This window comes from Coccinella septempunctata, chromosome 3, assembly GCF_907165205.1.
Source record: "Coccinella septempunctata chromosome 3, icCocSept1.1, whole genome shotgun sequence".
Taxonomy (NCBI): domain Eukaryota; kingdom Metazoa; phylum Arthropoda; class Insecta; order Coleoptera; family Coccinellidae; genus Coccinella; species Coccinella septempunctata.
The window spans coordinates 35,999,124-36,026,473 of record NC_058191.1 but is presented as its reverse complement, the minus strand read 5'-3'; the positions used below and the strand labels follow the sequence as shown (position 1 = coordinate 36,026,473).

The 27,350-nt window shown below is 37.7% G+C and overlaps 1 protein-coding gene across 4 annotated transcripts in view; it reads right to left on the bottom strand.

Annotated features, from left to right (window-relative positions):
- LOC123309331 (transcription factor SOX-13) overlaps nucleotides 1-27,350 on the bottom strand; it is a 345,241-nt gene that overhangs the window by 180,780 nt on the left and 137,111 nt on the right. For 3 of the 4 annotated variants that reach the window (XM_044892394.1, XM_044892395.1, XM_044892397.1), the window contains exon 2: nucleotides 14,366-14,412. In XM_044892394.1, the coding sequence (XP_044748329.1) occupies nucleotides 14,366-14,412 (47 nt within the window). Of the gene's footprint in view, nucleotides 1-14,365; nucleotides 14,413-14,473; nucleotides 14,618-27,350 lie in introns of those variants that run through there. The other variant, XM_044892396.1, reaches the window with a different exon arrangement.

Genomic DNA, 27,350 nt, shown 5'->3' with positions numbered 1-27,350 from the left:
TTCAATAATAGAGCGGATTATTGTCTTCTCGCCTGTCACCGCGTATTACAAATAACTAATAAACCAAAAATACCCGGCCAGGCAGATGCAACTAGAACGGATTCAGGCATCAAATGAATGGTGCTCCCCGAGACGACCAACAAAAAAGTGCAGAAATTCAGAATGAACGGGCGTAACTCTCCGGAGTTCATTCATTTCAGTAAAACTGAACCGGTGCCAGCGATGTTTTTCAGCAAAACAAGAGACAATTTGAGGGGACAGGAATGCTGCGGCAGAAATAGCCGACGAGAGTTGGATCTCTTCGCCCACAAGGCAAGAAAGTGCTTTTAATTATGTTGGATAATGTATAATGTGCTTGTATTAAGACCGCTCATGTAATTTATTATGTCTTTGTGCTTTGGAAGGTGTCATTGTTTATCTTTCAATCTTCTCTTTCTGTTGATGCGTCTCGATTTCTATTTCGAGACACCTACGACTCAATTGGTGGTCACCATTTGCCTCTGCGATGGAGCAGCTTGATTCTATATTTCTCTTGAGTGATTACAAATATCCTCTAGTGTTTCAAAGACACATTTTAATAGATGGCTAGAATCTTGGGATACCTAAGAAGGCTCATCAACAGGATGATGACAATACTACTTGTATTGTACCCAATCTTTTCAGTTTGGAGGTTTATGGTATGCCACAAGAAAAGCCTGGATACAGAAATTCATTGACTTGTTGGTGAAGATCTATCTACGATCCACGCAGGTTAAACCTTAATGCGAAGAGTACAGTCGAGAGAGTGTAAAGAGAGGAAGTTCATTAATATAGCACCAATGCTGCCCAGGAGAGTATTCAGTAGCAGGGAGTGCCAAAGTATGGATACTCTAGGTATAGAGGTGCGGTCGAATCAAGCTCCTTTTATTATTGATATGGAATAAAAGGAGCCGGCAATTCATAGCATTTCGTTGACGAATGAGTTTTGTTGCTCTGACGAGGTCAAATAAGACCGAAACCATGGTCAGCATCTACTCTTTGTCGACGAAATGAAATTTCTGGTAATACATCGAGCGATGGTAGTTTGTTAGTTCGATTTAGATCGTAACATTCGCTGATTTCATTATCTGCGGATGTTATGCATCTGAATTAATTTGATTATTTATTATTACTATATTTCATTTTAGACAATAGTCAACAGAGTTCTTGTGACGACTCCTTCCACAGCATCCTCTAATGAATTCAGAAATATTCACCGATGATTCTCCAATTGTTAATATTCGTAGTGACTAGATCTGAATCATGCTGAAAGTGAAATAGCACACCCTGTATCAACGCTTCTCGTTAACCGCACCGCAATTGAGTGTGCCGACGAATTTTTCTCTTTCGACCAGAAAGACCACCTTGCTCCATTAAAACGTTCTTTCGTCCAGATATAATTTAACATTTTCCATTACGAGAGTCGAAATTATCGTGGAGGCAGGCCGAGCAAATGATAACAAGTGGACATCGGGAAAGGGCGGACAACCGTTGAAAAATACCTCATCCGAACGTAGAGACCGACATGTACAAAACTTGGTGAAAATAAACCGGCGATGTGTGTGTTTTCTTTTTTCTGCGCGGCAAAAGCCGGAAGGAAAGAGGAATAACAACAACGCTCCAGTGCTAACGTGTGCAGGGACGTATTCAGTGTCAGGTTTGATGGGTGGTTTCCGCAGATAAAGAATACACTGGAACGGTGACATCCTTCTTACAATTTTCCTCAAACTTTTATCCGTTGATATCCTTCCTTCTCCCGACTTGATCTAGTGGATCTAACTTATATTTCAAGTGCTTTCCAGCGAAGTATTCTGAGACAATCAGGATTGGTATACCAGTTTTTAGTGGAATTTAACCTTTTGTTATACGCTACTTATAAGAAGATCCAGTGAAGAAATATAACATCAGGTAATATTCATAAAGATTATTGAAAATCTATCATTTATAACAAGCAGCTCCTATTTCAATTTTCAGACCTGTAACATTGGAATTTGCCTCATAAAAACGTTTAGTCCCTGGTTTGAGGGGTTAGGGGTAAAAGTCCTAGCTTAACCCTCTAATGCCCAAGTTTTTTTTCTTTTTAAAATTATTTCCGTATAATTTCAAGTTAGCTTATGTATAATCTACATCTTTCTTTCGCAAATAGTTAACTGATTTACATTAACACCTGTTCTCACAAAATGAAACTATACTGAAGGCGGACATGGGCAGTTGAACTAAACTGCTCACAGGGAATAATTTTGTATCCACTTATATGCAACCAGTCTCAAGGCGGAGTTGGGTATTAGAGGGTTAAATACCGAATTCCATCTTTCAAGTACCCATAGAAAAAGCTCCTAAATTCATGTCTTTTAATGTTCTTTCCTTCTCCTGAAACTCTCTCTTATTTGTGCTCTTTTCCTGTCGAGTGTTATTGGCCTCTTCATTTCCTGTAATGCCCAAGTGACCACGAACTCAGGCTAAACAGACATAATGGGAAATCTCCTCAATTTGGGTTATCACAGCATATGCAAGTTCAAACTGAATAATTATGAGTTTCATTCATAAATTTTTCAAATGCACCGCGGAAATTATTCAAAATCATTCTTCAAATATGGGGTTTTAAAATTCAAATCGCTTGGTTCTAAGTTTACGATTTGACAACAGCGCCTACAAGACAATGAAAAGAACAATGTCCGATCAGCTTGTTTATAAAATAACAGCTGTTGGTCTACAGGCGCGTACTTACTGGCGAGCTTCAACTGCAACCGGCCATAAAAATCCCATAAAATTTTACGTCGCAGACTTCAAAGACAGCCATCTTTGTCTATTTCATCAAGATAATGCATTTGCTGTCCTTTATTATCAAGGCATATTTCAGTCGATGTTGCCAACTTGTGCAATCGAGATGAAACGCTTTAAACTTTAAATACCCATTTTTATTCTTCATTTTTAAGTGCTTAAAATGATTTTTATCGGGAAACGATTCAAAATGTATGATATTTCATAAAAAATACATCATTTTCGTCAGTGTATGAATAAATGTATGAATAAATAAGTAAGTAAGTAAGTAAGTAAGTCAGAAGGAGTCTTCCCTATTACAGGCCTGAACAGATAGAGTCGTTAGAGTCGTTAGAGACCAGGGTGAGCATGCTCCATCCCCAGAATTCCCGGTGCCTTTTCACTCCAGATACTGCAATTGAGACAACTGTCTGTTTTACTGTTGACGCCAATGAGTAGAATGAGATTGATCCCCAAAACTTTGAAACAGCGTCACTCTATCGTGTAGTCCGCCATGCATCTAACCCCAAACTGTCAGTTGTCAAACTGTCAGTTGTCAAACTGTCAGTTACCCAACTGTCAGTTCTCAAACTGTCAGTTGTCAACCTGTCAGTCATCAAACTCTCAGTGGTCAAACTGTCAGTTGTCAAACTCTCAGTGGTCAAACTGTCAGTTGTCAAACTGTTGTTCTTTAAGGTTTCCTGCGATTATCAGCCCGACGTTTTCGAGCCCGCGATTTTCGCGAGCGTCTGATTCGTCCCTGGCCCCACATAGGCCATAGTCGAAATGAACATCCCGCGTTTGATGTGAAAGGTTCGACATTAATTCATAATGAACGGGCATCTCCTCGCTCGCCACTTATATTTCCTTAATCCCTGGGAGTACAAACGGCCGCAGAGCACGATGAAAACCTAATGGTTATATCTCTTTATGTAGAGATCAAAGGCCACGGTGGCCTCTGTCCGTCCTTTTTTCCATCTACATCTACGCCCTTCAGCCTCCCGGTCCAGCGTCAAGAATCGCCCGATGCCCTCGTCCAAATTAATATACCTATGCGGAAGGGAAGGGGGTACGGAACGGTAAAAATTAACCCCCGGGAGGCCATTTTGATGACACCTTCATTATTATGCGTTCTGTCACGTGTGTCTTTCTCTGAGGTGGAATTACCGGGAGTATAATTGACCGTAAATTGGCTTGAGAGAGAAAACTCTTCGATTTTGCACCAGACAGGGTGTCCCAAATTAGATATATAATACATAGTGTGTTCTGAGCTTTTTTTTTTCGAGAATCAAGGAATCGTGAAACCCTAAGCTCAATAAACAAGCCTTCGTTGTTGAGTAATTTTATAGAAGGTATACGATATACAGTATTCCTTCACCCACCTGAAGATGATATTGTACAACCGAAACATGTGCAGTGATTGAATAACTTATTCTAGTGAAAATTATGTTATTCAGTGTCTAGTTCAATAAATTTTCATCAAGTATCGGCAAAAACATACGCCACGTTGCAAAATGGCGTATGCACAGGAAATATTTTAATAGATATCAATGGTCTAATTCACAAAACTCGACCAGAAAAATATTCTGGCTCATCGAACAACATCGTTAATTTCATAAGTGGATGAAATAAATTCTTCCATGGCTATTATATGAGAATATTCCCCTAAGATTAATGAACCATTATTCACTGACGGTCTAACATTAATTGATCATTTGTGATTCATATGGGCCATTATTCTTTGGCCTATCAAACTCCATGGTAAGAATCACAACAATCATAACAGAGAGCTATTACTGTTCAGGGTGATTCTTTGACTTGTATATATATTTCAACAATAAATTCTTGAGGTCAAAAGAAACAGTCACAAGGAACTCTGAAATTTAAAATTTATTCATAGCCTATATTTCCTAATAATAGGAACGATACGAGGAGCTTTTCCCAAAACAAACACTTTTTTCCTTCACCTTTTTTTTCGATTCGGCCTATATAAAAACATATAGCAATTTTGAGTGTTCATTATATGAGCTATGCCAACTGAAGAAAATCAAAATTCCCTTCGGAATAATGAGCTATATCTATGACACATCTGTGGATCTTTCGAACAGAGTTGCATTCAGCCAAAGTACCCAATTCTGTTCATAAAATGACATTCTCAGATTGTCACTTTTTCACTGATTATTCTTTTAAGGAGTTCTCTTGTCATTTCCCAACATGAATGACTTTTTAAGGATAATTTGATTACAGATTAACAGATTGAAACATGTTTGACTATAGGAATCGTAGAATTGCTGGTCGGGATAGGATATTTTCCTTCGTTGTGAAGATTTCATTACTGGGTGTCCTTAAGAAAATAGAAGGGAGGCATTTTCTTATGGGAATGATAAGGTTTCCACAGGGATGCCCGAAAATTTATCCCACACAAAGTATATAAGGAAAAAGAGAGACGCTGGTGGGAGTGGAGTGGGATCTGAACAAATTGGCCGCTCGGAAAGAAAGCCAATCTTTATCATTTAGCGTAGAATTATGACCTGTCGAAGAAAACAGCTCGAATTTCAATTTTCAATATGCTCTGAGTGCTTTCCAAAGGGGAAAGAAACCGTATGTAAAGTTCTCCGATAGAAGAGTTATGCGAACGGAATTCACTACGTTTATGGTCAAGTACTCCATACTAGCGGTCTTTCTATGCCAGACAATTCCTCATAGAAATATCGATCAATTAAAAATATTTTTCTCCAAATTTTGTTATCCCAAGATGTTTCAACCATCATTGTCTCATGACGCTTAAAGTATTTAGCTCTGTTGACGATTTGTCTTCGGAAATATCCTCCACTATGAGCTTTAAAGAATAACGGTTTGCAAATGTTTCAATTATGAAAAACCTCAAGAGAATCTTATCTTGGGATAAGGGCAGAGAAACAGAACGAAATCTAGTAGTTGGGGAGCCGACGATGGTAAATCGTCGTGTAGACCTAGTGGATTTTGAAGATTAGAAGTTAGAAAGAAAAAAAAGCTCTATGATTTATGCTCTTTCAGTGGTGGGGAAAGCGTCTGCAGGGTCCCAGAGATGTAAAAAAAAAATCGTCAGGTGAACATACTCGAGCGTGTCAGATTAAGATACTGTATATGCCCTACGTGTCTCTGATAATGAATTCATGCTTGACAGTTTGCTCGGTGGAACTGGCCGTACGGAAGAGTTGAAAATGGTAAAGAAAAATTCCAGCATGTAAGATTTTTGGAGGATATGTTGATTGGACCCAAAGGAAGTTACTTTTCAAGGGACTGACAATTTGGACGTAACGCAACGACACAGCGGTCCTTTGAAAATGTAAGAAAAAAATCGTTACTTGTACATACTCGAGCGTGTCAGATTTTCATACAGATGGTTAATCTCGGTGTTGTAAACCTGTTGACCCATTAATCTGACACTAATCATGGGGGGTTTTCCTAATCTGACACTTTGAAGATGATCAAAATACTTTTTCTTCCATTATTCTCCTGCCTGTACCTCTAATCCCTTTTGTATTCATTATGAAAGTTGTAGATAATAAAATTCTACACAACTTTCATCTGAAGCAATTTTACTCTCAACCGTTCTCGAGTTAGAGGGCGATAACGGCGAGGAGCTCAGCCACACATGCAAAAGGGCTAGGTCAATGTAAATAGAATCCCAGTCTAATCTACATTCATCCAATTGTCAAAATGACAAGGTATTTCTAGGATGACAATTTCGAAATAAATTAGTCTCTGACTGAACCCTAGAACGTACTATTCTCCAACGAGTGAATTTTCGCTTCAACATGTATCGCTAAACACCTCGCATTAATCGCCATATATCTCAAAAACATTTGAACGTAGAAAAAATTGCTTGAAACAAAATTTGTAGAGAATGTTCTACTCTACAACTTTTATAATGAATGCGAAAAAAAATTGAAGCCCAGGATAGAAGATAATTCAAAAAAACTGATTTTTGTGTCTTTTATGGCCAATTTTTATCGTTTCGGCTTGCTAAGACTGTCGGATTATATTTTTTTCGTTATTCTTGAATCATTAGCTTCGAAATAAGAAAAAACGCTGCCGAGCTCGAATTCTATAAAATTCAAGGACCTTCCCATATTTCCAATCTACCAAAGGATGAGAAGTAGAGGAATTCAGATGAGCATTTGCGGTGACTGGTTCTGCTCGAGGTGCTTTATGGCAGAAGCTCACCATTAGGAGCTCTCCTAATAAACCAGCGTTTTTTGCATTCGCCATAGAAGAGTGACTCGGGAAGAATCCAAAATCATCGCATCTAAACGATGTGCATCTGATGTATAGCGGATTGTTAGAACAAAAACTGCGGTAAGACAAGCCGGGCCGGTGCCCAAGGGACCTATAGAGGTCTCTGCCTCTGCAAAATACGAGTGTACCGGGAATATTGGAACCGCGTTCGGAAAAATGATGCACCGAGGGACGGCAATTTTTAAATAATTGACTGGAGTCCGGTTGAAAATGAATTACGAGGAAGGAGGCTCATATAATCGCGGAGTTAGATTCGGGGGATCGGAGTGTCAAATTGTGCGTTGCGAAGCGGGCTTTATTCTTTACGATGATGTGCATTTTGCATGGATAGTCTCGCTCGCTTCTGTCGTGAAGTTAGGGAGGAATTCGATGATTGGTTTTTGCGAATTCATCGATTCACAATTGAGGGGTTCGTAGTTGAAGTGAACCAAGTCCTTGCAGCCTGGATTTGAGATAAATTGCTTAGAAGTTGTTTATCACTAATTAATTCAAAAGTGACTTCTTCAGATTTTAAAAGGTTAGAATGTGAGTATATGAATTGATTGGCGATAAACAACTTCTAAGCCATTTATCTCAAAGTAGGCTGCATGGACTTGGTTCACTTTAGCTATGAACCCCTCAAATCTAAGTGATGGTCAAAAGTCAAGCAAAAATATCTCTCTGTTATCCTGGAATAATTAATTATAATTACTCTGGTGTATTGAATGCCTTTTAATTCTACACAATTTTGAAATTTCGATGATGGATGAAATCGGCCACAAGAATTCAATATGAACAATTTCAACTGTTAAATGAACAACGTAGATATTCTCAAGTTTTTGAAATAAGTAAACAAGATTTTAAAGAAATTCTTGAGGCAGTAGGTGGTGCAAAACTGGATTTACAGCCAGTGAAATTGAAAACGTATAATGAAGAAAATTATGAGTGGCGTAAGGATGAACTTGTTAAAAAAGGGTGAGTCTTTGACTCGTAAAATATTTTAACAGTAGATTTTTGAGCTCAAAAGAAAGACTTTTTTCCTATACTATTTTATCCGATTCAGCCCTGATGAAAATATATAGCCATTTTAAGTTTTCATAATGAGCTGTGCTTCCCTTGAAAAAACAAAATTACCTTCAGAATAACTAGCTAAATCTGTGGCACTACACATTCCCGGATTCTTTGCTGTGCCATCCATGGAAAAACAAAATTACCTTCAGTAAAACTAGCTGAATCTTTGATCCTACACGGGTGTAGATCAATAAAGTTGTATTCAGCCAAAGTATCCAATTTTTCAAATTCCATAGATACTTTTCAATTTTTGAACATCAAATTACTCGAAAACGGCGCATTATACGACTGAATACTTTTATTTTCCAAAAATATTAATTTTTCAAAAATTATTTCCTTCGATAAAACATCACATCAACAAAAAGAATGTGGGTTATCGAGTAAAAAAAAGACTAAGCAAGGTACCATGATGATAGATCTCATGAAATTCGATTTTTTTGACTGGACTAGCTGGAGTCTGTGGAAGCTATGTATAAGTAAAAATATATTTGTCATTTTGCAGGGGTTGAACAGGACCAACCCCATCAAAGACGTTCGAAATGGAAATAAGGAGAAGTCCCACTCTTGGGGATGGTAGCTGATCATAAAATCAAGAATGAAGCTTTTATATTAAGGGAAAGAGAGTCTTCGAGAAGCTTAGAATATCCGACATATCAATAGATCATGATCTGTTATGCTTATCTCACCAGAAGAACAGAGATTAGGAAGACAGATCAGCAATATTCTGATTATCTGACAACTTTTGCAGTTACTTGAAAAATTTCGTTCTTCTCCTTGATATTCAAGTCTCACTTGGCGCTCGACTTCTGCGTATGGCGACAAGGCTGCGCCGCCTCTGGTTTTTCTTGTCTGCGTCTACCGCTATTTCCTGGCCAAAGAGAACAGATACATCCCACTTATTTATTGTAATGCGTATCAGCAATGCGATACCTTCGAGAGATGTGCTTGGCTCGTCGGTAACTGCTCAGACAGTGCAATTTTATGTACCTATCGCTGGTTGTTCGAACAAACTTCGACAAATGTTCGTTCCTTGAGGAAACTCTCTAATCAACAATTCACAATCCACTATACAAATCTTTGACTTCCTCTTTTCAAGTGAGAATGTTTTTTTTCAAAGGTGGACTTTATCCAGATACATGCGTAGACCTATTCTTGCGTTTTACTTTCAGAAATAATATCAGCTGATGTTCTTGCACGATATGAATGGCATTAGCTGATTTCAGGGATTGATGCAGTATATCCTTAAACCGCTTACACTGACCTCCTGGTTTCCGAGCTCCCTCTGTGAATTCGTCATGTATATTTTGGGGAGTCTTGTGTCTTGCAGCTTCAGAACGTTACTTGAGTCTCAATTGTTATACAACTCGCGCGCTGCAAGACTTCCGCCCTCTAAACTTTGTGGAACCATCTGATGTGCATTATTTGTCTTAGATGACGTTTTTGCGTTTGTTCAAACTTTTTAATATGTCGCCTGTAGGGCGTCCAGCATTCGCTTCCATAAAGAAGCGTTAGGAAGACCTGTGCTTTGTATAAAGTTGTCTTGGTTTTTAGATTGAGGTCGTGATTTTGAAACACTCTGTCCTTTAGCTTCCAGAATGCCTGTGATGCCGAATTGATACGGTTGTGTTTTTCCGTGTCCTGGTTGGCCCTAGTATTTATGAAGCTTCCCAAGTATTTGAACTGCTCGACCTCTTCTAGAGTTTCATCCTCCAGGCTGATATCTGTTTGAAGGCATTCTGGCAGACTTACCAGGATTTCGGTTTTATCAATATTGAGTCTAAGGCCTGAAGCTTCGTATATATGAGGGGTTCAGAGCTGAAGTGAACCAAGTTCATTCAGCCTAATTTTGAGATGAATGAATTTGAGTTTTTTATCACCAATTAATTCAAAACTGACTTCTTTATTCATTATTATTCTTATATACTTACATCCTAACCTTTTGAAATCTGAAGAAGTCACTTTTGAATTAATGGGTGATAAACAACTTCTAAGCCATTCATCTCTTCACTTCAGCTCTGAACCCTTCATATGTTCATAGGTGTCCAACATTATCTGTAGGTCCTCTGAGCTGCTAGCGATAAGTGCGCAGTCGTCTGCATATTGAAGTTCCGTGATAAACTCTGTACAGGTTTTTGCTCTGAGGCGCTTCAGGTTTAACAGGCCTTCATCAAATCTGAATCTTATTCCAATAACTCTTACAGGCATACTCATGTCAGCAATTATAGAGACATCTATGGGGAAAATATGGTTAAGAAATGGTCGGTTGTAGAGCCATTATGCTATATTCTGGTGCTGTTGTTGGTATGGAAGCTCTTACACACTGCTAAGAATTTTTCGGGTACTCCAAGGCGTCCCATGATTTTCCATAGCTCTCTCCGATTCACCGAGTCGAAGGCCTTACTTAAATCGATTCACTTATAGGTAATTTTTTGAGACAGACACATTATCTGTCACTGGTAAGACCAATGGATACAAAGTTTAGCTCAAATATCACTCAATGGATGCCCAAACATACCTCAATTAAGTCCTTAACTTCTTAATCTTGCCTCAGCCGTACTTAATTGAGATGGTAGTCGTTCGCATTTTTCACAGTGCCATTTTCTCGATTCTGTCGTACCCGCGGTGGCAATTCAGCGACGTCAACGGCCGAAAACTCGTTCGTGGCCGGCGGAAAAAATCGCCATGAATAAGAACCTGGCGGAGAGAAGGCCGCGCGCGACAATGATATCTAGCGTCGATCGGGCTTAACTTATGCAGATGTATTCGACAATCTCGTGCAATTGTGCTGTAATTTAAGAGTTACACGTCCCGATGCCGCGTTTTTAGAGGATTCAAATCGGTGTCTGGGCTGAATTATCTCTGAAACCTGTTCGCTTGATCGAATTGTGCCCCATTTCGATATGTACAAAGGAGCGGAATACAATAACCTGCTCGGGCGGTGTTCCTAACTGTCAACTGTCAAGACGAACAGGTTGGCGAGGATGATGTTTTCCGATGACGTTGTTCGCCAGTTAATTTTCGAGACTCCACAAGGCGGTAAAGGTTACAAGGCAGTAGACAAGTTCTACAATCCAGGACCCCAATGCTCTTAATTCTAAATGAACAGCGTCTGCAGGTTTTCAAGCACGTAAGACCAAAATCGTCAAGCGAACGTATTCGAGCGTGTCAGATTAAGATACTTTATATCCCCTGCGTATCTCTGATAATGAAGTCATGTCATCCGTGGTGGGGCTGGTCGTACGAAAGAGTTGGAAATGTTAAAAAAAATTCGTTTTCGGGTTACAAGAATTTTTATGATTGAATATCAGATTTTTTCCTTGAATAATGCAAGAGGTTAGTCATTTCAGCCAAACAAATTTTGGGAGACGTAAAGCATTTTCTTACATTAAAAAGATCGCGACTTAGAATACTAATCGACTAAATTAGAGACTCACCTGTAAATGACAATAAATGTTTCAGTCTTCGCAAAATGAGAGTCTCTCTCACTCAGACTGAAATGATATACATATTGTGTTTCTAAAGAAACCAAGAATACCTGGAATTTTCTGCAATTTGTCAGTCTCAATTTATCAAATGTTGACATGTTCCTTGACCATAGTCAAGGAACAGAATCGAAAATATTCAGCTTAGTAGGCCTAGCAGGGATTAAGTTTTCGAAAATATTAGTAATATCTCACTTCGTAGGATAAAGAGTAAGCGTCCACCTTTTCAAAACTGAATCGATTTTTCCAAGGTAAATCTTTGACTCGTACAAATATTTCAACAGTAGAATCTTGAAGTCAAAAGAAACAATTTTTCCTATACCATTTTTTCCGAGTCCACCCTGATAAAAAGATATAGCCATTTAAACTTTTCATAATGAGGTGTGCCACTCCCGGATAAACGAAATTACCTTCAGAATAACTAGCTAAATCTGTGACATTACACATCTGTGGATCTTTTAAACAAAGTTGTATTCATCCAAAGTACCCAATTTTTCAAATTCCATTGATACTTTTCAATTTTTGAATGTCAAAAACAGCGCATTATACGAGATAGACGAAAAAATCTTTTATTTTACAAAACGCTCAACTATTGATTAGATAGCGTCCAACTCGCGTTGGGTTCTTTGATTTTTTGGTATTTTTATGATTCGTAATGGTCAGACTGAAATAACTGGACTTGTGTGGTATCTTGTGTTACAGATTCATCGAATAAATGAAGAACTATATTTTGAAATTCATTCCCTTCTAAGAAACTGTTTGTGGGATAGAACTGAATATAATTTTTTGATGGTTTTTAAACAGCCTGTAGCTTTTAAACCAAGCATATTCGGAAAAAACGATAAAGGAAAAAAGTTACTGCTAAAGGAACTTATTTTTGTCTCCGAAAATTTTATCTTCATCACAACAATTGTCATAGGAGTGTGAGGATCGCTAAGAATACTTTCCTCCGTTCATTTTATAGCTATGATAAATCAAGCAATTAAACCTACATGCCTCCAGAACACCCCAACACGACGCCGCCGCGCCTCGGTGTCGTGGGGTTAATGAGAGACGGGCCAGAGAGGGGTGACCCCCTCATTACCGTATGTTCGGCTTGACAGATACACCGACAGATTTAGAGGTCGCCCAAGAGCCGAAGAGACGGTGCCCCATTATGTAAACCGAACGCATTCTTGAACGGTTCGACAATTATTTACCAATTAGGGGAGCACCTCAGCATGTGAAAGAAAAAAGACGAAGAAAATACCAGATTTTTATTATTCCGCACGGTGGTATTCGAATCTCCAATTTTGCTCACCTTGAACTCAAGATAATTCAGCAGATTCAAATTGGGGGACATTATAATTATAATAATGAACTCTATTTTCGAAATTTTTCCTGATACAGAGTTTCTAAAGTAGTACTTCAAGTGAAAATAACTCGAGAGCAAGTTCTCCATACAAAATAGTTATTTATGTACAAAGGACGAAAAACTTTTTATCACAGTCGAGCCTGCAAATTGATAGCCGAGGCGCAGCCGAGGATAGCAAGCATATCGCTATCACTATCCATTCTTGATTATACTGAATACTTACATTCAGACCAGGTACGTTATTCACTGTTAAAATCTAGACGATTTCGTAATAAATTAATGTGACAACATCAAATGACAGATATTGTCACAGTCACTTATGTTTTCATCAAATTCTGTATCCACAGAATTGATTCAATCGCCCCTGGATCCAATATATTGCTTAGCGACCAACAGCCGGACGAAAAGTAAATCAGTACGAAAAGTGAATCAGGACGAAAAGTACTCGCCTTCAAAAATAGCCGAGTGTGAAGTGAAGTGTCGTCATGACGAAAGAGAACAATTTCAATCTTCAATGTTTGAACAAACTGAGAGATCGTTAATAAATTTCAAGTTATCTTCCAGGGAAAAACCTCAACTTTTTTCAATAGGGTTAATGTCTGGGAATCTAGGAGAAAATTAATACTATCATGAGATTTTGCTGTTGACGATACTCGTGCACAAATATTATGCTCGATGAGGCCAAGCATTGTAACAAAAAAAAAAAAAAACAAAATCCATAATATGTTATCTTTAAAACTATGCTCTAAACCAAACCTTAAAAAATTTATTTAAAATTGAGTTTGATTTTTTTCATTATGCGTATTCCCTCCTAATGCACGTCAGTGCTATTGATCATTACAATGCTAAGATCAAGATCAGCAGTATTTCCATAGCAACGCAACGTACCGAGAAAAAATGAGGTACTGAACTAATAATCCACTCGACATGAAGAAAACTTTCGTAAGGCTCTATCTATCTCTAAATTCTTAGCCAAAAATAAATAAATAACATGGGCCGTTTACGTATACACGAAGAATGGTGCTTTACACGATTGCAAAAAATTCAACATCGACGAAGTTATAGTATGACTTCTGAGAAAAAAAGTTTATTTGATGAAATATTTCTACTCAAAATTGGGCGAAGATGACCAGAGGTGTTGATCTGACTATCTACCCAGCATCCAAAAAAACTTTAATGTCCAAATTCTTCGCCAATGAACAGAAATTTTTTTGATTATCCACTATTCTCACTATATACCTCAAGAAGGGATTGAAAATAATGCTTTGCATCTTGTGGTGAACATTCACCACATCAAAGTAATGTAGAAGTTATATGCATAGCTTATCAAAATTTGGCAAATATAGAGGAAAAAATTTTGCATTTGCCAAATACACATGCAAATTAGACATCAAATAACAAATAATGGATATCAACTCACCCTGTATTCATGGCATCGGCATACCCCCTCGATAGCACGCTGTATATCTGGAACAACAAAACCTTGAATGAACCCGACGTAAAGTCCTAAATTGCACTGATGTATTACCATTGTGAAAACCAATAATGTACATACAAATATCTTCTATTCACACACGCAGGCACCTTGGGACCGATTGATCCATCAGAATCAAATAAACTTTTTTCGAAGAAACAAACATCAAATATCCACGGTATCTTATTTGTATAATATATGGAATATTGACAATTCGTTCACTAAAATACGTATAATATTGAGAACGATAAGATTAGTTGACAATTGCAGAAAATAGACTGGTTTTCGTGCAAACATACTTTAAATTCCCGAATATGTCCGGATAACTGCCATGACTTATCATTTTTATTCACCTTTATTAGACAGAACAAAACAATTTTTTTTTAATGATATTCGACTTTTTCAATGAATCAAAATGCGGTGTTAGTTAATTTATTCCATTGAAATCCATGTGATTGATGCAGAAGTTGGTTCAATAAAATAATCATAAATTCCCAAGTTAAACATTTCCGAATGTACTAAACCTTCTAAGGTTCCCTGAAAAATCTATGTTCAGAATATTGTAATTTCACAAAAAACTCTGAAATCTTCAGAATAAGGTTTTTTTTATATTTCGTGATACGACTGTTATACCTTATCACCTTTACAGGGTGGGCAAAATTCGTTGTCTACTGGAGGGGATCTCGAGAACTATAGCAGCTTGAAGAAAGCGAATGACATATTCTCGAGTTCTTTTTTCCTGAGTAATCCAAATCTGAAAACAGAATGGGCTTACCATTTACAGATTTTGAGGGTTGAACGTGATTTTGTTGTTAGGAAGTAAGAAATGGAATAATTTTTGTTTGATACACTGTCTTAAAAGTTTAATAGGGTGTTATTTAGTTTTATCAAACATCTGTTGAATGGACTAAAAGGGAGTGCGGGGGATTTGACCCCTGCTATGGTCGGAAGACAAAATAAAATTGAATAATACAAATAAATATAAAAAATATACAAAGGTTCAAAAAAGTGAAAAACATCTCGGAAATAAGGGAGATTGACTCTGAAATAGAAAATTTTCATTTCATACGCTGATACATCTGATGATAAAAATCTGGACATAGACAATCGTTGGTCATTGGAAATTGTTTCCTTTCAATGTTTTTCCTGATAAACAAACTTATGGTCAAGTTTCGCTCTCCCATAGGTTAGGGAGATGTGAGCCAATTTTCGGTTCCTAAAAGAAGAATTGCTGCACTCAAAATGTTCATCTCACCATCACTCTACTATTATCTATCGTTACCTATTTGGGCATGATATCTTCACGCAAAAAAATGAGTTGCTACCATTTACAGATACAACTTGAGTGGCTTCAGAGTGAAAAGGGGTTGAACTCTCCCGGACCATACTTTTTTGCTACAAATTGAGTACATAATGAATAAAATTTATTGGAAAACGATTCCTTTTTACACGTGTCGACTGAAATTCCAATTTCCATGTAAGATTTGTCACACATTTATCAACTCGTTGAACACCATTTACTAGATTACTTCGGTTTCAAAAAAACTAAAGGTTACCCACATTTCGCACCAGGAAAAATGTCTTAAATATTGTTTCATTCAGAATTTTCCTCATTGTGAATATGACTCAATTTATCACTGAAATGGTATTATGATATTTTCACAAACAGAATTGGAATTTGTACTAGATATCTTCTTTAAATATTTAATCAATCACTCAGTTTCGCTGTCCTATAAAATACATACATATGTAGTAGTAATACTAAGGTAGGAATTCTATACACGCATATTTGTAAGTACTCCGCACATAATGTAACATTCGGAAAATTCAGTAAATAGTTAGGAATTCGCTATGTATCTTTCCATCGGTGAGAAAAAAAATCGACCAGCTCAGATTGGAAACTGTCTTAATTTCTGGATACCACAAGCTGATATACAGGGTCTTTCACGAGGAACCTCACCCATATTTATACGGGAAACTACTGAACGTATTTTCATGAAATTCAGCACTTATAAGTATTTCACGATACTGATGAAATCTAAAATATTTTCAAGGCATGAGCACCTCCGGTTTTTCCGGAAATGACGTCAACTTCCGTTTTTCGAATTAGAACACCATTTTTTTATTGCAGAAATAGATTCCTTAGAAAATTTCAAGTTATTTTGATGTAACATTTTTCAGTTTTGGTTGGAAAATTCTCTCTGAGCGGGAAAATTCGAAAAAAAAATCGAAAATAGAGCTCCGCTGAAACAAGAATAACTTCGAGGTTTTTGGATGGAAAATTTTCATTTTTGGGATTTTTCAAGATGTAAGATTGATGTATCCGCTTTAAAAATCGAAATCGCGATTCATGATACAGGGGGTGAAAAAATCGCTTTCGAAGTAAGGGATGACAAAATCGTGAAAAATCAATTTTTTCAAATTAGAACCCCATTTTTTATGGCAGATATTGAATCTACGTTAAAAAATAATGTGAGTGTATGCATCACACCCTTGCCCTAAAATGGATATTTTCTGAGTTATTCACAAAAAACTGTTTTTCGTCTTGAATTTTCAGCTATTTCTTTTCCCTTCACGCCAAAAAGATGAAATTTTCAGTGAATATCAGAAGTATTTCAAACTTTAGTTGTGGTTCTTTCTGAGAGAGTTGTATAAGAAAATAAAAAAAATTGAAAATGAAAAAATTTTAAGAAAATATTCGAACGTTCAATGGGTGTTAGAAGAATTAAAGACCGTCATAGCGATGAAGCAACTGTTGAAAAGCCTCCGTTGTCCCGTCAAATCCTACAGAAACGCACCGGCGATATCGGGGATGAGAAAAAAAAGCATAACAGCATTATTTCCCGGCGACACACGCGATGGAAATCCGGGAAATAAGTGGATTTTCTTAGCGGAGGGAGAGCCGAACGCGCGGGCACAGTGAGTCGACGAATGGAAAAATTGAAAAAGCTCCATAATCGACGTGAGTTTCCTGCGCTGCATATTTCCGTTTTTTTCGGAGCCGAGCTCAATTATTTCCCGAGCGTGGATGAGACATGTTTTGTGCTGATTGAAAGAAAATTGGCGCTACGGTTTTTCTTTTCCATTTGCGCCCCTCGATGATTGTTCGTCAATGTCCCGAAATTAAATATCCTACTACGTATTTTCTGTTGCGGAAATTGGGTTTGGGGGAGGAATGCTCGGTCATCGAAAGGGTTTGTTCGACGATAATATGATTTGAGACTGTTCTAACGTCTATATGCACAACTCATATCAAGAAATTCTCAACCGTTAGTGAAGTACTTATCTGTAAGATGAGACTCAGATCCACTTTTGCAGTGAATTAGTAGATTTATAACATAAGGGCCCTCGACCAAATGATTGAAAAAAAGCCCACAGCCATTCGCCACAGGGAGAATCTGATTAAAATCCAAAAAAGGGATCTGATATCAAAAAGTGCATTTTCCATTTCTATTACAATTTCCAAAGAATTTCGACCTGTTAGTTGTCTACACTACAATAGATAATAAATTATTATTGTATTAAATAATTGATCGTTCGGAATTTTGTAAACCTGATTTATTTAGTCAAATATAATAAAGACGTTGGTTTTGGTGTAGTCCAGCATCTTTCTCAGGATGTACGCTGTCGGATCGTTTATTCCGCTTCTTTCATGGAACCTCTTGACCAAACCTATGTGCCTGCCGTTGTACTTTGTTTCTTCGATATGGAGGGGTTGTTCTGCCTGTCCCATTCTGGCCTTCTGTGTACATCTTTGGTTGTTTGCCATAATTTCAATCGTGGCTGATAACTTTGTTTGTTGGTATATTTATTCCATTAGTTTATTATTGTATTAAATAATTGATCGTTCGGAATTTTGTAAACCTGATTTATTTAGTCAAATATAATAAAGACGTTGGTTTTGGTGTAGTCCAGCATCTTTCTCAGGATGTACGCTGTCGGATCGTTTATTCCGCTTCTTTCATGGAACCTCTTGACCAAACCCATGTGCCTGCCGTTGTACTTTGTTTCTTCGATATGGAGGGGTTGTTCTGCCTGTCCTATTCTGGCCTTCTGTGTACATCTTTGGTTGTTTGCCATAATTTCAATCGTGGCTGATAACTTTGTTTGTTGGTATATTTATTCCATTAGTTTATTATTGTATTAAATAATTGATCGTTCGGAATTTTGTAAACCTGATTTATTTAGTCAAATATAATAAAGACGTTGGTTTTGGTGTAGTCCAGCATCTTTCTCAGGATGTACGCTGTCGGATCGTTTATTCCGCTTCTTTCATGGAACCTCTTGACCAAACCTATGTGCCTGCCGTTGTACTTTGTTTCTTCGATATGGAGGGGTTGTTCTGCCTGTCCCATTCTGGCCTTCTGTGTACATCTTTGATAATAAAGACACTTTTTTCTTTCTTTTTCGTTTCTTTTTTTTTGTTTTTTCCCTTTTCTGGTCTTTTTGTAGATTCATTCTCGGCAACGAGATCCAGCAATGAATGAATGCATGAATGAATGAATAAATGAATAGAGACACTCACGTACAAATACACACACTAACACCTACACACAAAAACACGTAAACCAACAAACAAACAGACAGACATGAAAAAAAATGGGATTCTCAGTACTTAGTAGATTCGGGTGACTTGGGACAGTCCTGTAACTTGGGACAATTACCCTCCTTGCAGATTTCTTTGTTTCTTACCATTTAAGAGTGAAGGGACAAACATATAAGATTGTGTAGCGTCTTTTCGGTCAGTTTAACAATTAATTCCTGTTGAGTTTGCCGTGACCAGAACGTTTGAATTGACAGGAAAAATTAACGAATTCAGGAGAATAAAAGCGCGTTTTTTATGGCCTTATACTTTCTAGTGTACTGTACATGTGTTTCACTTTGTGCATGTGTTATTTTTTTTTCTGGATACTTGGGATATTGGGATATTAGATATGTCATGAAACAAGGTTCTTCACAAATCACACGGCAACAGAGATTTAATTCATTTATTTTGTTGCTTCATAGGGTGACTTGGGACAAAGCCGAATAGATACAAGAGTCGCATTGGCAGCAGAAAATATGCCGATTTTACGTAGGATAGTATTATTTACGTTTTTTCCACAAAGAAATCACCAAAGAATGAAAGAAATCAAAGTTCCCTTGTTTTGTTTAGTTTTTCTACATTTGAGTTGCAATATATTTACTTTCGCTGTAATAGAAGTTTATCATTTAATTTCCTTACCGAATTTGAATTATATAATCACAAATTCTAATTTTTCGAAACACCGTCCCAAGTCACCTATTCCATTTGAGAGTTGAGAAATCAATAGATTTTAACTTGTGCTCCAAGCCTCCCAAATCGGTGGGTGTCTTGGGGCAAGTATATTTAATATTATATTGTAAATTTTGTCGGAATTCTGAAGCATGGTATATAACCTAATCAATAGTCTGAGTCAATAAGCATATTCGAACCTCTTTTTCAGATAAAAATAGGTCACCGTTTTGAAAATATGACAAATTGAATTCAACAATCGTCCCAAGTTACCCGAATCTACGGTATGCATTCTCTGATATAGATTTCGAGAGAGTTAGGTCCATTATCAATACTAACACTAGCGCACCTAAGCTAAACAGTGATTTGGCGTAATGAATTCACACATCGTCAGGAGCAATACATCATTTCCTACTAGGGGTTTGCATGCACACTTTAATAATTGATCAATTCTAAATGCAAAATAACCTACATACATGTACACAACATACGCACCTTCTGTAGGTTTTTTAATGGAAAGCTAACAAATTGAATTAAACCAACTGCAACTCGAGTTTCGTGCATTGCAGTTTGGTTTGTATAATGTCTCCAAAGAATATAGTAATCTATTATGGAACACAATGATCTTTTCAGTCATTTCCTATTGAATGCAAGCTCTAAAAGGTAAAGAATAATCTACGAAGGTAGCCTCAAGGACAGAATGCCGATATTGCCAGTTATGAGACAATGCAGAAGATCAGGTGGAGCTGCAAAACCTGATTTAATCTCGGAAATTCTAACTATTTCAACCGTTTCCCAAACAAATTAATTTAAGTACTCAAAAATGTTAAATAAAAAAGGATATTTGAAATTTAAAGCGTTTCGTTTCTATTGCACAAGTTGGCAACATCGACTGAAATATGCGTTGATAATAAAGGGCAACAAATACCCTATCTTGATGAGATAGACATAGATGGCTCTCTATGAAGTCTAGGACGAACGAGGAAGGTCGTAAAATTTTATGGGATTTTTATGGCCGGTTGCCAGTGAGTACGCGCTTTATCAACAGCTGTTATTTTATAAAAAAGCCTTTGTCCTTTTCATTTTCTAGTAGGAGCTGTTGCCAAATCGTAAACTAGAAACGAAGCGATTTAAGTTTTAAAACCTCATATTTGAAAAATGATTTTGAATAGTTTTCGCGGTACATTTGAAAAATTCATGAATGAAACTCATAATTATTCAGTTCAAACTTGCATATGCTGTGATAACCATTGAGGAGAATTCCCCATTTTGCTTCAAGCTCCCCATGGATAGAAACTGACCTCCAACTAACGGTTCCCTTTGTATCTACCCATTCACTGATGGTGACAAACTTTCTCCAGGACCTTCGGTTAACCGTAAGTTGCGCATTCTCTAGCCACGATTTTTCCCGTTGTCCATCTTCGCGAAACACCGCTGTATATCTTGTATTGTCCGGTTGTTAGGCCCCGAGCGTACCCGGATCGGTGCTCATTAAGCGTACGTGCTACGTGTGTCTGCGGTTACGGTATACGTGAGAGAATCGCGGTCGTCTGGTACGCAGCCTATTAAGGGAAACAATATCAGTACTTTTATTGCGGGCGCAACAACTGGATTTAATTGGTTCGCGTTGCATAAGGTTGTTTCCTCGATCCTCCGCGTCGAAAGTGAAATTGTGGATAGAAGGGGATTGGATAATATTATCTTGGGGGTGACTGCAAAAGTGAGAGAGACGAAGAACCACTTTTTAATTCAGCCGACTTTTCGACATATTTTAAATGTCATCAGGGCACTGTAACGTAAATTAGAAATTGGGGAATAATACACATAGTATACTCCATTCAATTTTATAAAAGCACTTGGCTGACCATGAAATAATTCCCTCAAGTTTTTGTAACTAGAAAGGAGTGAGGTTGTCTTTCATGAAATGTCATTCATGTCAAAATTAATATTTCAAAAAATGCCGAAAGTGATTGAAAAAAAGGGAAGACTGAGTAGCAGGAAGTGCTATTCAGAATTGCTGGATGCTCATTGAAAAAGTCACCCTGATATTCTAACCGCGGGTTTCATAAAGCTTGATCAGGGAATCAACGCTTGATTGACGGATAGACGTCATTCAGAATATTCTTTTCGCATCAGATTATGATGTTAATACTTCCATTCAATTAGTCTCATTTACTACTTCTTCAATATATTCAAATCGTGGATCGGACAATCAAAGTTTTATGAAACCCGGTGTCAAATATATCAGACGGTATCGAACATACGAGGATGTATTGATATCTAGTCAGCCAAGTTCCACGCATAAAAAAAATTTTCCGTTACCATAGCAACGAACAATAACTCATTAGTAGTGTCAGTGTGAAGTCTGAGGTCAAAAAAATAAACCAGAGTTACGCAATGAATTAAATGAAAGAAGATGACCACCGAAATTGTGAAAATCGAAAAATTGGAGTATCGAGCCATCAGCAAGTACCTGTATTTAAAAGGGTTAAGAGGTAAGCAGATTTACGAAGATAATGTAATACCCTTGGAGATTAATGTGCTTCGTATGCGACCGTGAAAAATTGGACTGCAAGCTTCAAAAGAGGCAAATTTTCCATTGAAGATGATGACTGATCGGGAAGGCCAGTTTCTGTGTCAGTCCCCGAAAATATCGATGCAGTTCATGACATGATTTTATCAGACCGTCGAATTGGGCTAAAACGGATATCTGAAGAACTGAATATTTCATACGAACGCGTTCATCATATAGTTCACGTCAATTTGGACATGAGAAAAATTGATGCAAAATGGATCCCCAAATTTTTTGGGGTTTGAATGTTGACCAAAAGCGTGCAAAGGTAGAAGCATCGCGTTCGACCTGTGCTCTATTTGGAAACGATGTAGGCTTCTTAAACCGAATTGTTACTATGGATGAGACTTGGGTACATTTCTACGATTCAGAAACAAAGCAACAATCGTTGGTATGGCGACACTGTGGTTCTCCAAGACCTAAGAAGTTTCGTGTCCAAAAATCTGCTGGAAAAGTTCTTGCTTCAGTTTTTTTGGGATTGCCATGGAATAACCATGATTCATTTTTTGGATAAGGGTAGAACAACAACCGGAGATTACTATTCGACATTACTGACCACTCTACGGAAAAAATTGAAGAGAAAAGACGAGGAAAGCTATCCAAAGATATTTTGTTTTTGCAGGACAACGCCCCTACACACAAATCTCATGTTGACATGCAAAAAATTCGTGATTTAGGGTTTGAATTACTTGAACATTCCCCTCATTCACTAGATTTGGCTCCATTCGATTTTCATCTCTCTCCTCAACTCAAAAAAGTTTAAAATGTCGTAAATTTTATTCCAACGCTCTAGATGATATTCCAAGATGCTCTAGAGAGAGAATAGCTTTTACACGCTATATATGGGAATGAAGTTTTTGAGATTTGGCTTGCAGTCGAAATAGAATTTTTTTTGGTTCAAACTTTTATTTTTGAAGATGCTCTTGGTTTTGTTTACACAGTTTTGTAATCATCATGATAACTTCCCATCTTGGGACCAAATTTGAAGTGATTTTATCACTGGATAGCTAGGAACCTTAACCCGTTTTCGTTTTGAGGGATGATTAGTAGTTATATTATAACAACAAAATCAAATTTCTATCACCGATTCATCAGTCGGGATGGTTGAAAAAAATAATAGAAAGTCCAAATCACTCCACACAATCGTAAACAGTGCTTTGAAATATTCAATATAAAATACGGCAGAAACAATTCCTGAAGCTAATCCCATTATAATCATTCCAAAGCTAGCATTAACAGTGATGAGAGAAAATAAAGGATTATTTTTGGAGGACGTGACATTTCCACAGATTCCTATTTTATGAATCGAAAGGAATTGATTACAGATTGCTGAAACGGAATATTCAGCAGTTACAAAAAAGCTCTAGGTATTAGCATCGAACGTTCAACAGGTGCTATCTTGAACATTTGTCATGAATAATCTGTTTCGTAATTGTTTCAGCATATCGCATATTACGATATTTATGGTGTTGTCGGATTAGGTTGGGAATAATGTTAAACAGAATGAAAATTTATTACGGCAGTGACCATCTGTTTCAGACGTTATCTTGCTTAGGAATCACCAGAAATCAATTTCCATTCACTAGATCTCAAGCTAAGAAATCCAGCTATACCATCATTCTTTCTCATTTCTTCACGAGTTCCTATTCCTCTAGATTCAAAACAGAAGTACCAATATTGAAGTTGGACCTGAGGCTCTGAATTTTATGGAAACACTCTTGATTCGACCGAAAAGAGTATTTTCTCAAATAGTGGTTTATGACCTCAAGGATCCCATCCCTTTCACTTTCAATCACCCACCCACCACTCAACAGGGGTGCAAACCTTCGAGCCATCAAAATTACAATTAGATTAACCGTATACTACTTATCTCATCTCTCTCTCTTACCCCATCTCGGCGTAATTTTAAATTTATGTAGCCTGCCCCGCGTGGTAGCGGAGTAAAAAAGCCATCAAATAAAGTTATCAAACAAAAACAAGCTATTTGCCGGGAAGGCCGATAAAGTAGGGTCCTTTAAAAAGGTTCGGAGCCCGACTGACCCCTAGGCTCATTAATTATTGACGCGATTGTGTGCAATGAATAAGTAAGATGCATTATAAAACCGATGAAGAGGAGGCGGCCACTGTAGTCCTGCAACGTTGCCACAATGTGAATTGGGTCTTTTGGATCGTCGATGTGGTATTGTGATTGTGATCTAAGATTGAAAGTCTTCTTTATTGAATTGAACTTTAAGCGGCAGTACAAGCAGGCAAACTAATGGGCAATCTGAAGACTATCTTTCACACTGTTAGTACACACTTATACTAAGTAAAGAGATTTAGTTTTCCGAAAGCTTCAAATGATATATGAACCGACAGTGCCCCGTCAACAGCCCCACCATCACCCGAAGCTCAGCTCTTGACAGATTCAGCAGTTTTCTGTGTTGGTCGGTGAAATCATCACGAATTTCTTTGACTGAGTAAGTCCAGGAGTGTTTCTCCAGAGGGTTATTCTGTTGTTCAACTCCCATTGTTGGATCGCTGCCTTAGATTGGTCTTTTTCAAGCCCACAAAATGTCTAAGGTCCAGAAGGTTTCAACCTTGATGCTCTTTTTGTAAAATCATCGGCTCTTTCATTTCCCTCAACACTACAGTGCCCTGGTATCCTTAGTAGCGTCATTTTATTGCCTCTGGCCAGTTGCTTTATGGTATTACTGTACTCCCATGTCAACAGAGATCCCTGGCAGTGTAATTCCAGGGATCTTAGCGTGACCTGGTTGTACATGGTGATTTAGATATGCGCCCCTTTAAGGTTCATTTTAAGACACTCCTGAGTGGATAAGTAAACAGCCAGTGTCTCGATGTGTAGAGGGTTCACTTCCCAGGGTGGCACAATAGATCTTAGGTGCAACGCAAACTCCTTTGAAATCTAGAATCTACAGTGCACTGCAACCTCCATCAGGTCTGTTTTCTTCACCGTGCCATCTACAGCTCCACTGTCAGTTCCAAACTCCAATAAAATCCAGCTTCTAGGAATGTTTCAAGAGAGTCATGTCCTCTTCTCTTTAAGTTTCTTGTCCAAATCACCCTTGACTTGCAATGTTGAGGCATACTGTAACCAGTAGAATATGAGTTTTCTTCTTCCTCTTCAGTTTCTCATTAAGTGCTTCTTGGAGAGATCGTGTCCAATAAGAAAGCCAGTAAGGAGATGTAACTCACACTTAATGATATCAAGAACTTTTTGGAGGATTTTATTCTTAGAGAATTCTGCCAGGGTTTTACTTTTTCAGTTTCCTCGTTCCCTGAAACTCTTGCTTATAGGTGCATATTTCAGACGCTATGGCTTATCGACAGATTTTGATTGCCTCTTGAACCAAGCTTTCTATGTTTCTCTTGAGAATTTTGGTGTATGGATAGAGAGTTTTTCAGTCCTCAGAAGCAGATCTTATAGGGCCAGGGTCATCTACGTCTGAACATGGGAGTTCCTCAGGGCTCGATTCAGAAATATCTTCAATCCTGAATGATTTGTATTCTACTTTCAATCACCCCTTCGTTCGCTGAAATAACAAATTCAATCTGGCGATGAAGGAATATTTATCGAACACAGAACCTCGAAAAACTGTACATGAGAAAACTGTAGCAATTGGCAACAACGTAGCGCCCACATGGCATAACGCAGAACTCACTCCGTCCATTTCCAGGGATCATTCAAAATTGAAGCAGATTGATCTGATTATCCGGTCGCATGACCAGATACATTGTGAGTTTATGCGACAACACAGATGGACCTTTGCTCTACCGCGATTTCGTCCGAATTGGATTCCCGAAATCGATGTGGGGCATCACTAGATATTAGGTCGTAAATATGTGGAATCTGTCAGGGGGACGGTGAACATGCTTTTTTAGGGGTCGTATCATTTGGGTATAAGTCGAGAATCAACTGGTTGACAAGAGAGGAGACAATCCTTATTATTTCTCCGAAATATAGCACAAAAAAGCTCTGTTGGAGTTACAGAGTATAAATTCCCTATAAAATACTGAAAAATGTCAGAGAAAGCTTGAATCTATGGAATTCTTGGAAATTCTGAGTGAATATTGTCTCTTCTGTGAAGAAGCTGCACCTACACGTGAGCCACTGGTCACAATGGTAAGCGAAATCATCTCCCCGGGGGTTTACCGTACCCATTTTAGCCGTTCACCGCTTCTTACGAAACTCGGTAAACGTCAGCCGTCGTGTGTTTAAAATTGAAGATGATATGTTGCTATAAATGCTCGTCCTATTGAACACAACAACGAAATTTTTAATCGCGCAGACAATAACAACGTGCTAGTCGAAGTAATAATCTAGTAATTTATCTTGGGATTATTTCAGAATAGGCAAGATACTTTCACGGAAGAAACGCAGCTTCAAACTACCTGTGCATGCATATAAAGTGTATGCAAGACTTACAGGACAAGAATTACAGACATTATGACTAAGATTAAAGACCGCAGTAAAGGCGAACCTATTCTCACCTCCAAAGGTTACGCATCAACTGAGCCACGCATTCTTATACATATATGGAGGATGTTGGTATTCTGCAAATAATGGAAGCTACATCATACTCTTCCATGCACTGAAACTTATCATCATCATATCGAAATAATGAATTTTGAATGAAATGTTGAACATAAAACAAATCTTCAGGCGGGTAAAGGTAAACTAAAACACATGACTTGGTTAAAAAACTCATTTTTTTGACAATCATTTAACCTGTTCTAAGTTAAATTATGGATTCTCATCAAGTATCGACCACATCAATCCAATATTTGAAAAATGTCAAACTACAAGAAGCCATGAATTGAAAAACTCACCGCCGATTTCACAAATCTTGATCGAGGAATCAACGCTTGATTGACTGATGAACATCAATCCCTTTTCAATCGATAATTCGGTCATGAGCATTCAGAATATCATTGTTACCGGTAGATTCGGGTGACTTGAGACAGTCTTGTAACTTGGGACAATTACCCCCTTGCAGATTTCTTTGTTTCTTACCATTTATGATGAGTGAAGGGACAAACTTATAAGATTGTGATATCGATTGAAATTTATTCTGGGAGGATTCTGCATTTCTTCATAAAGA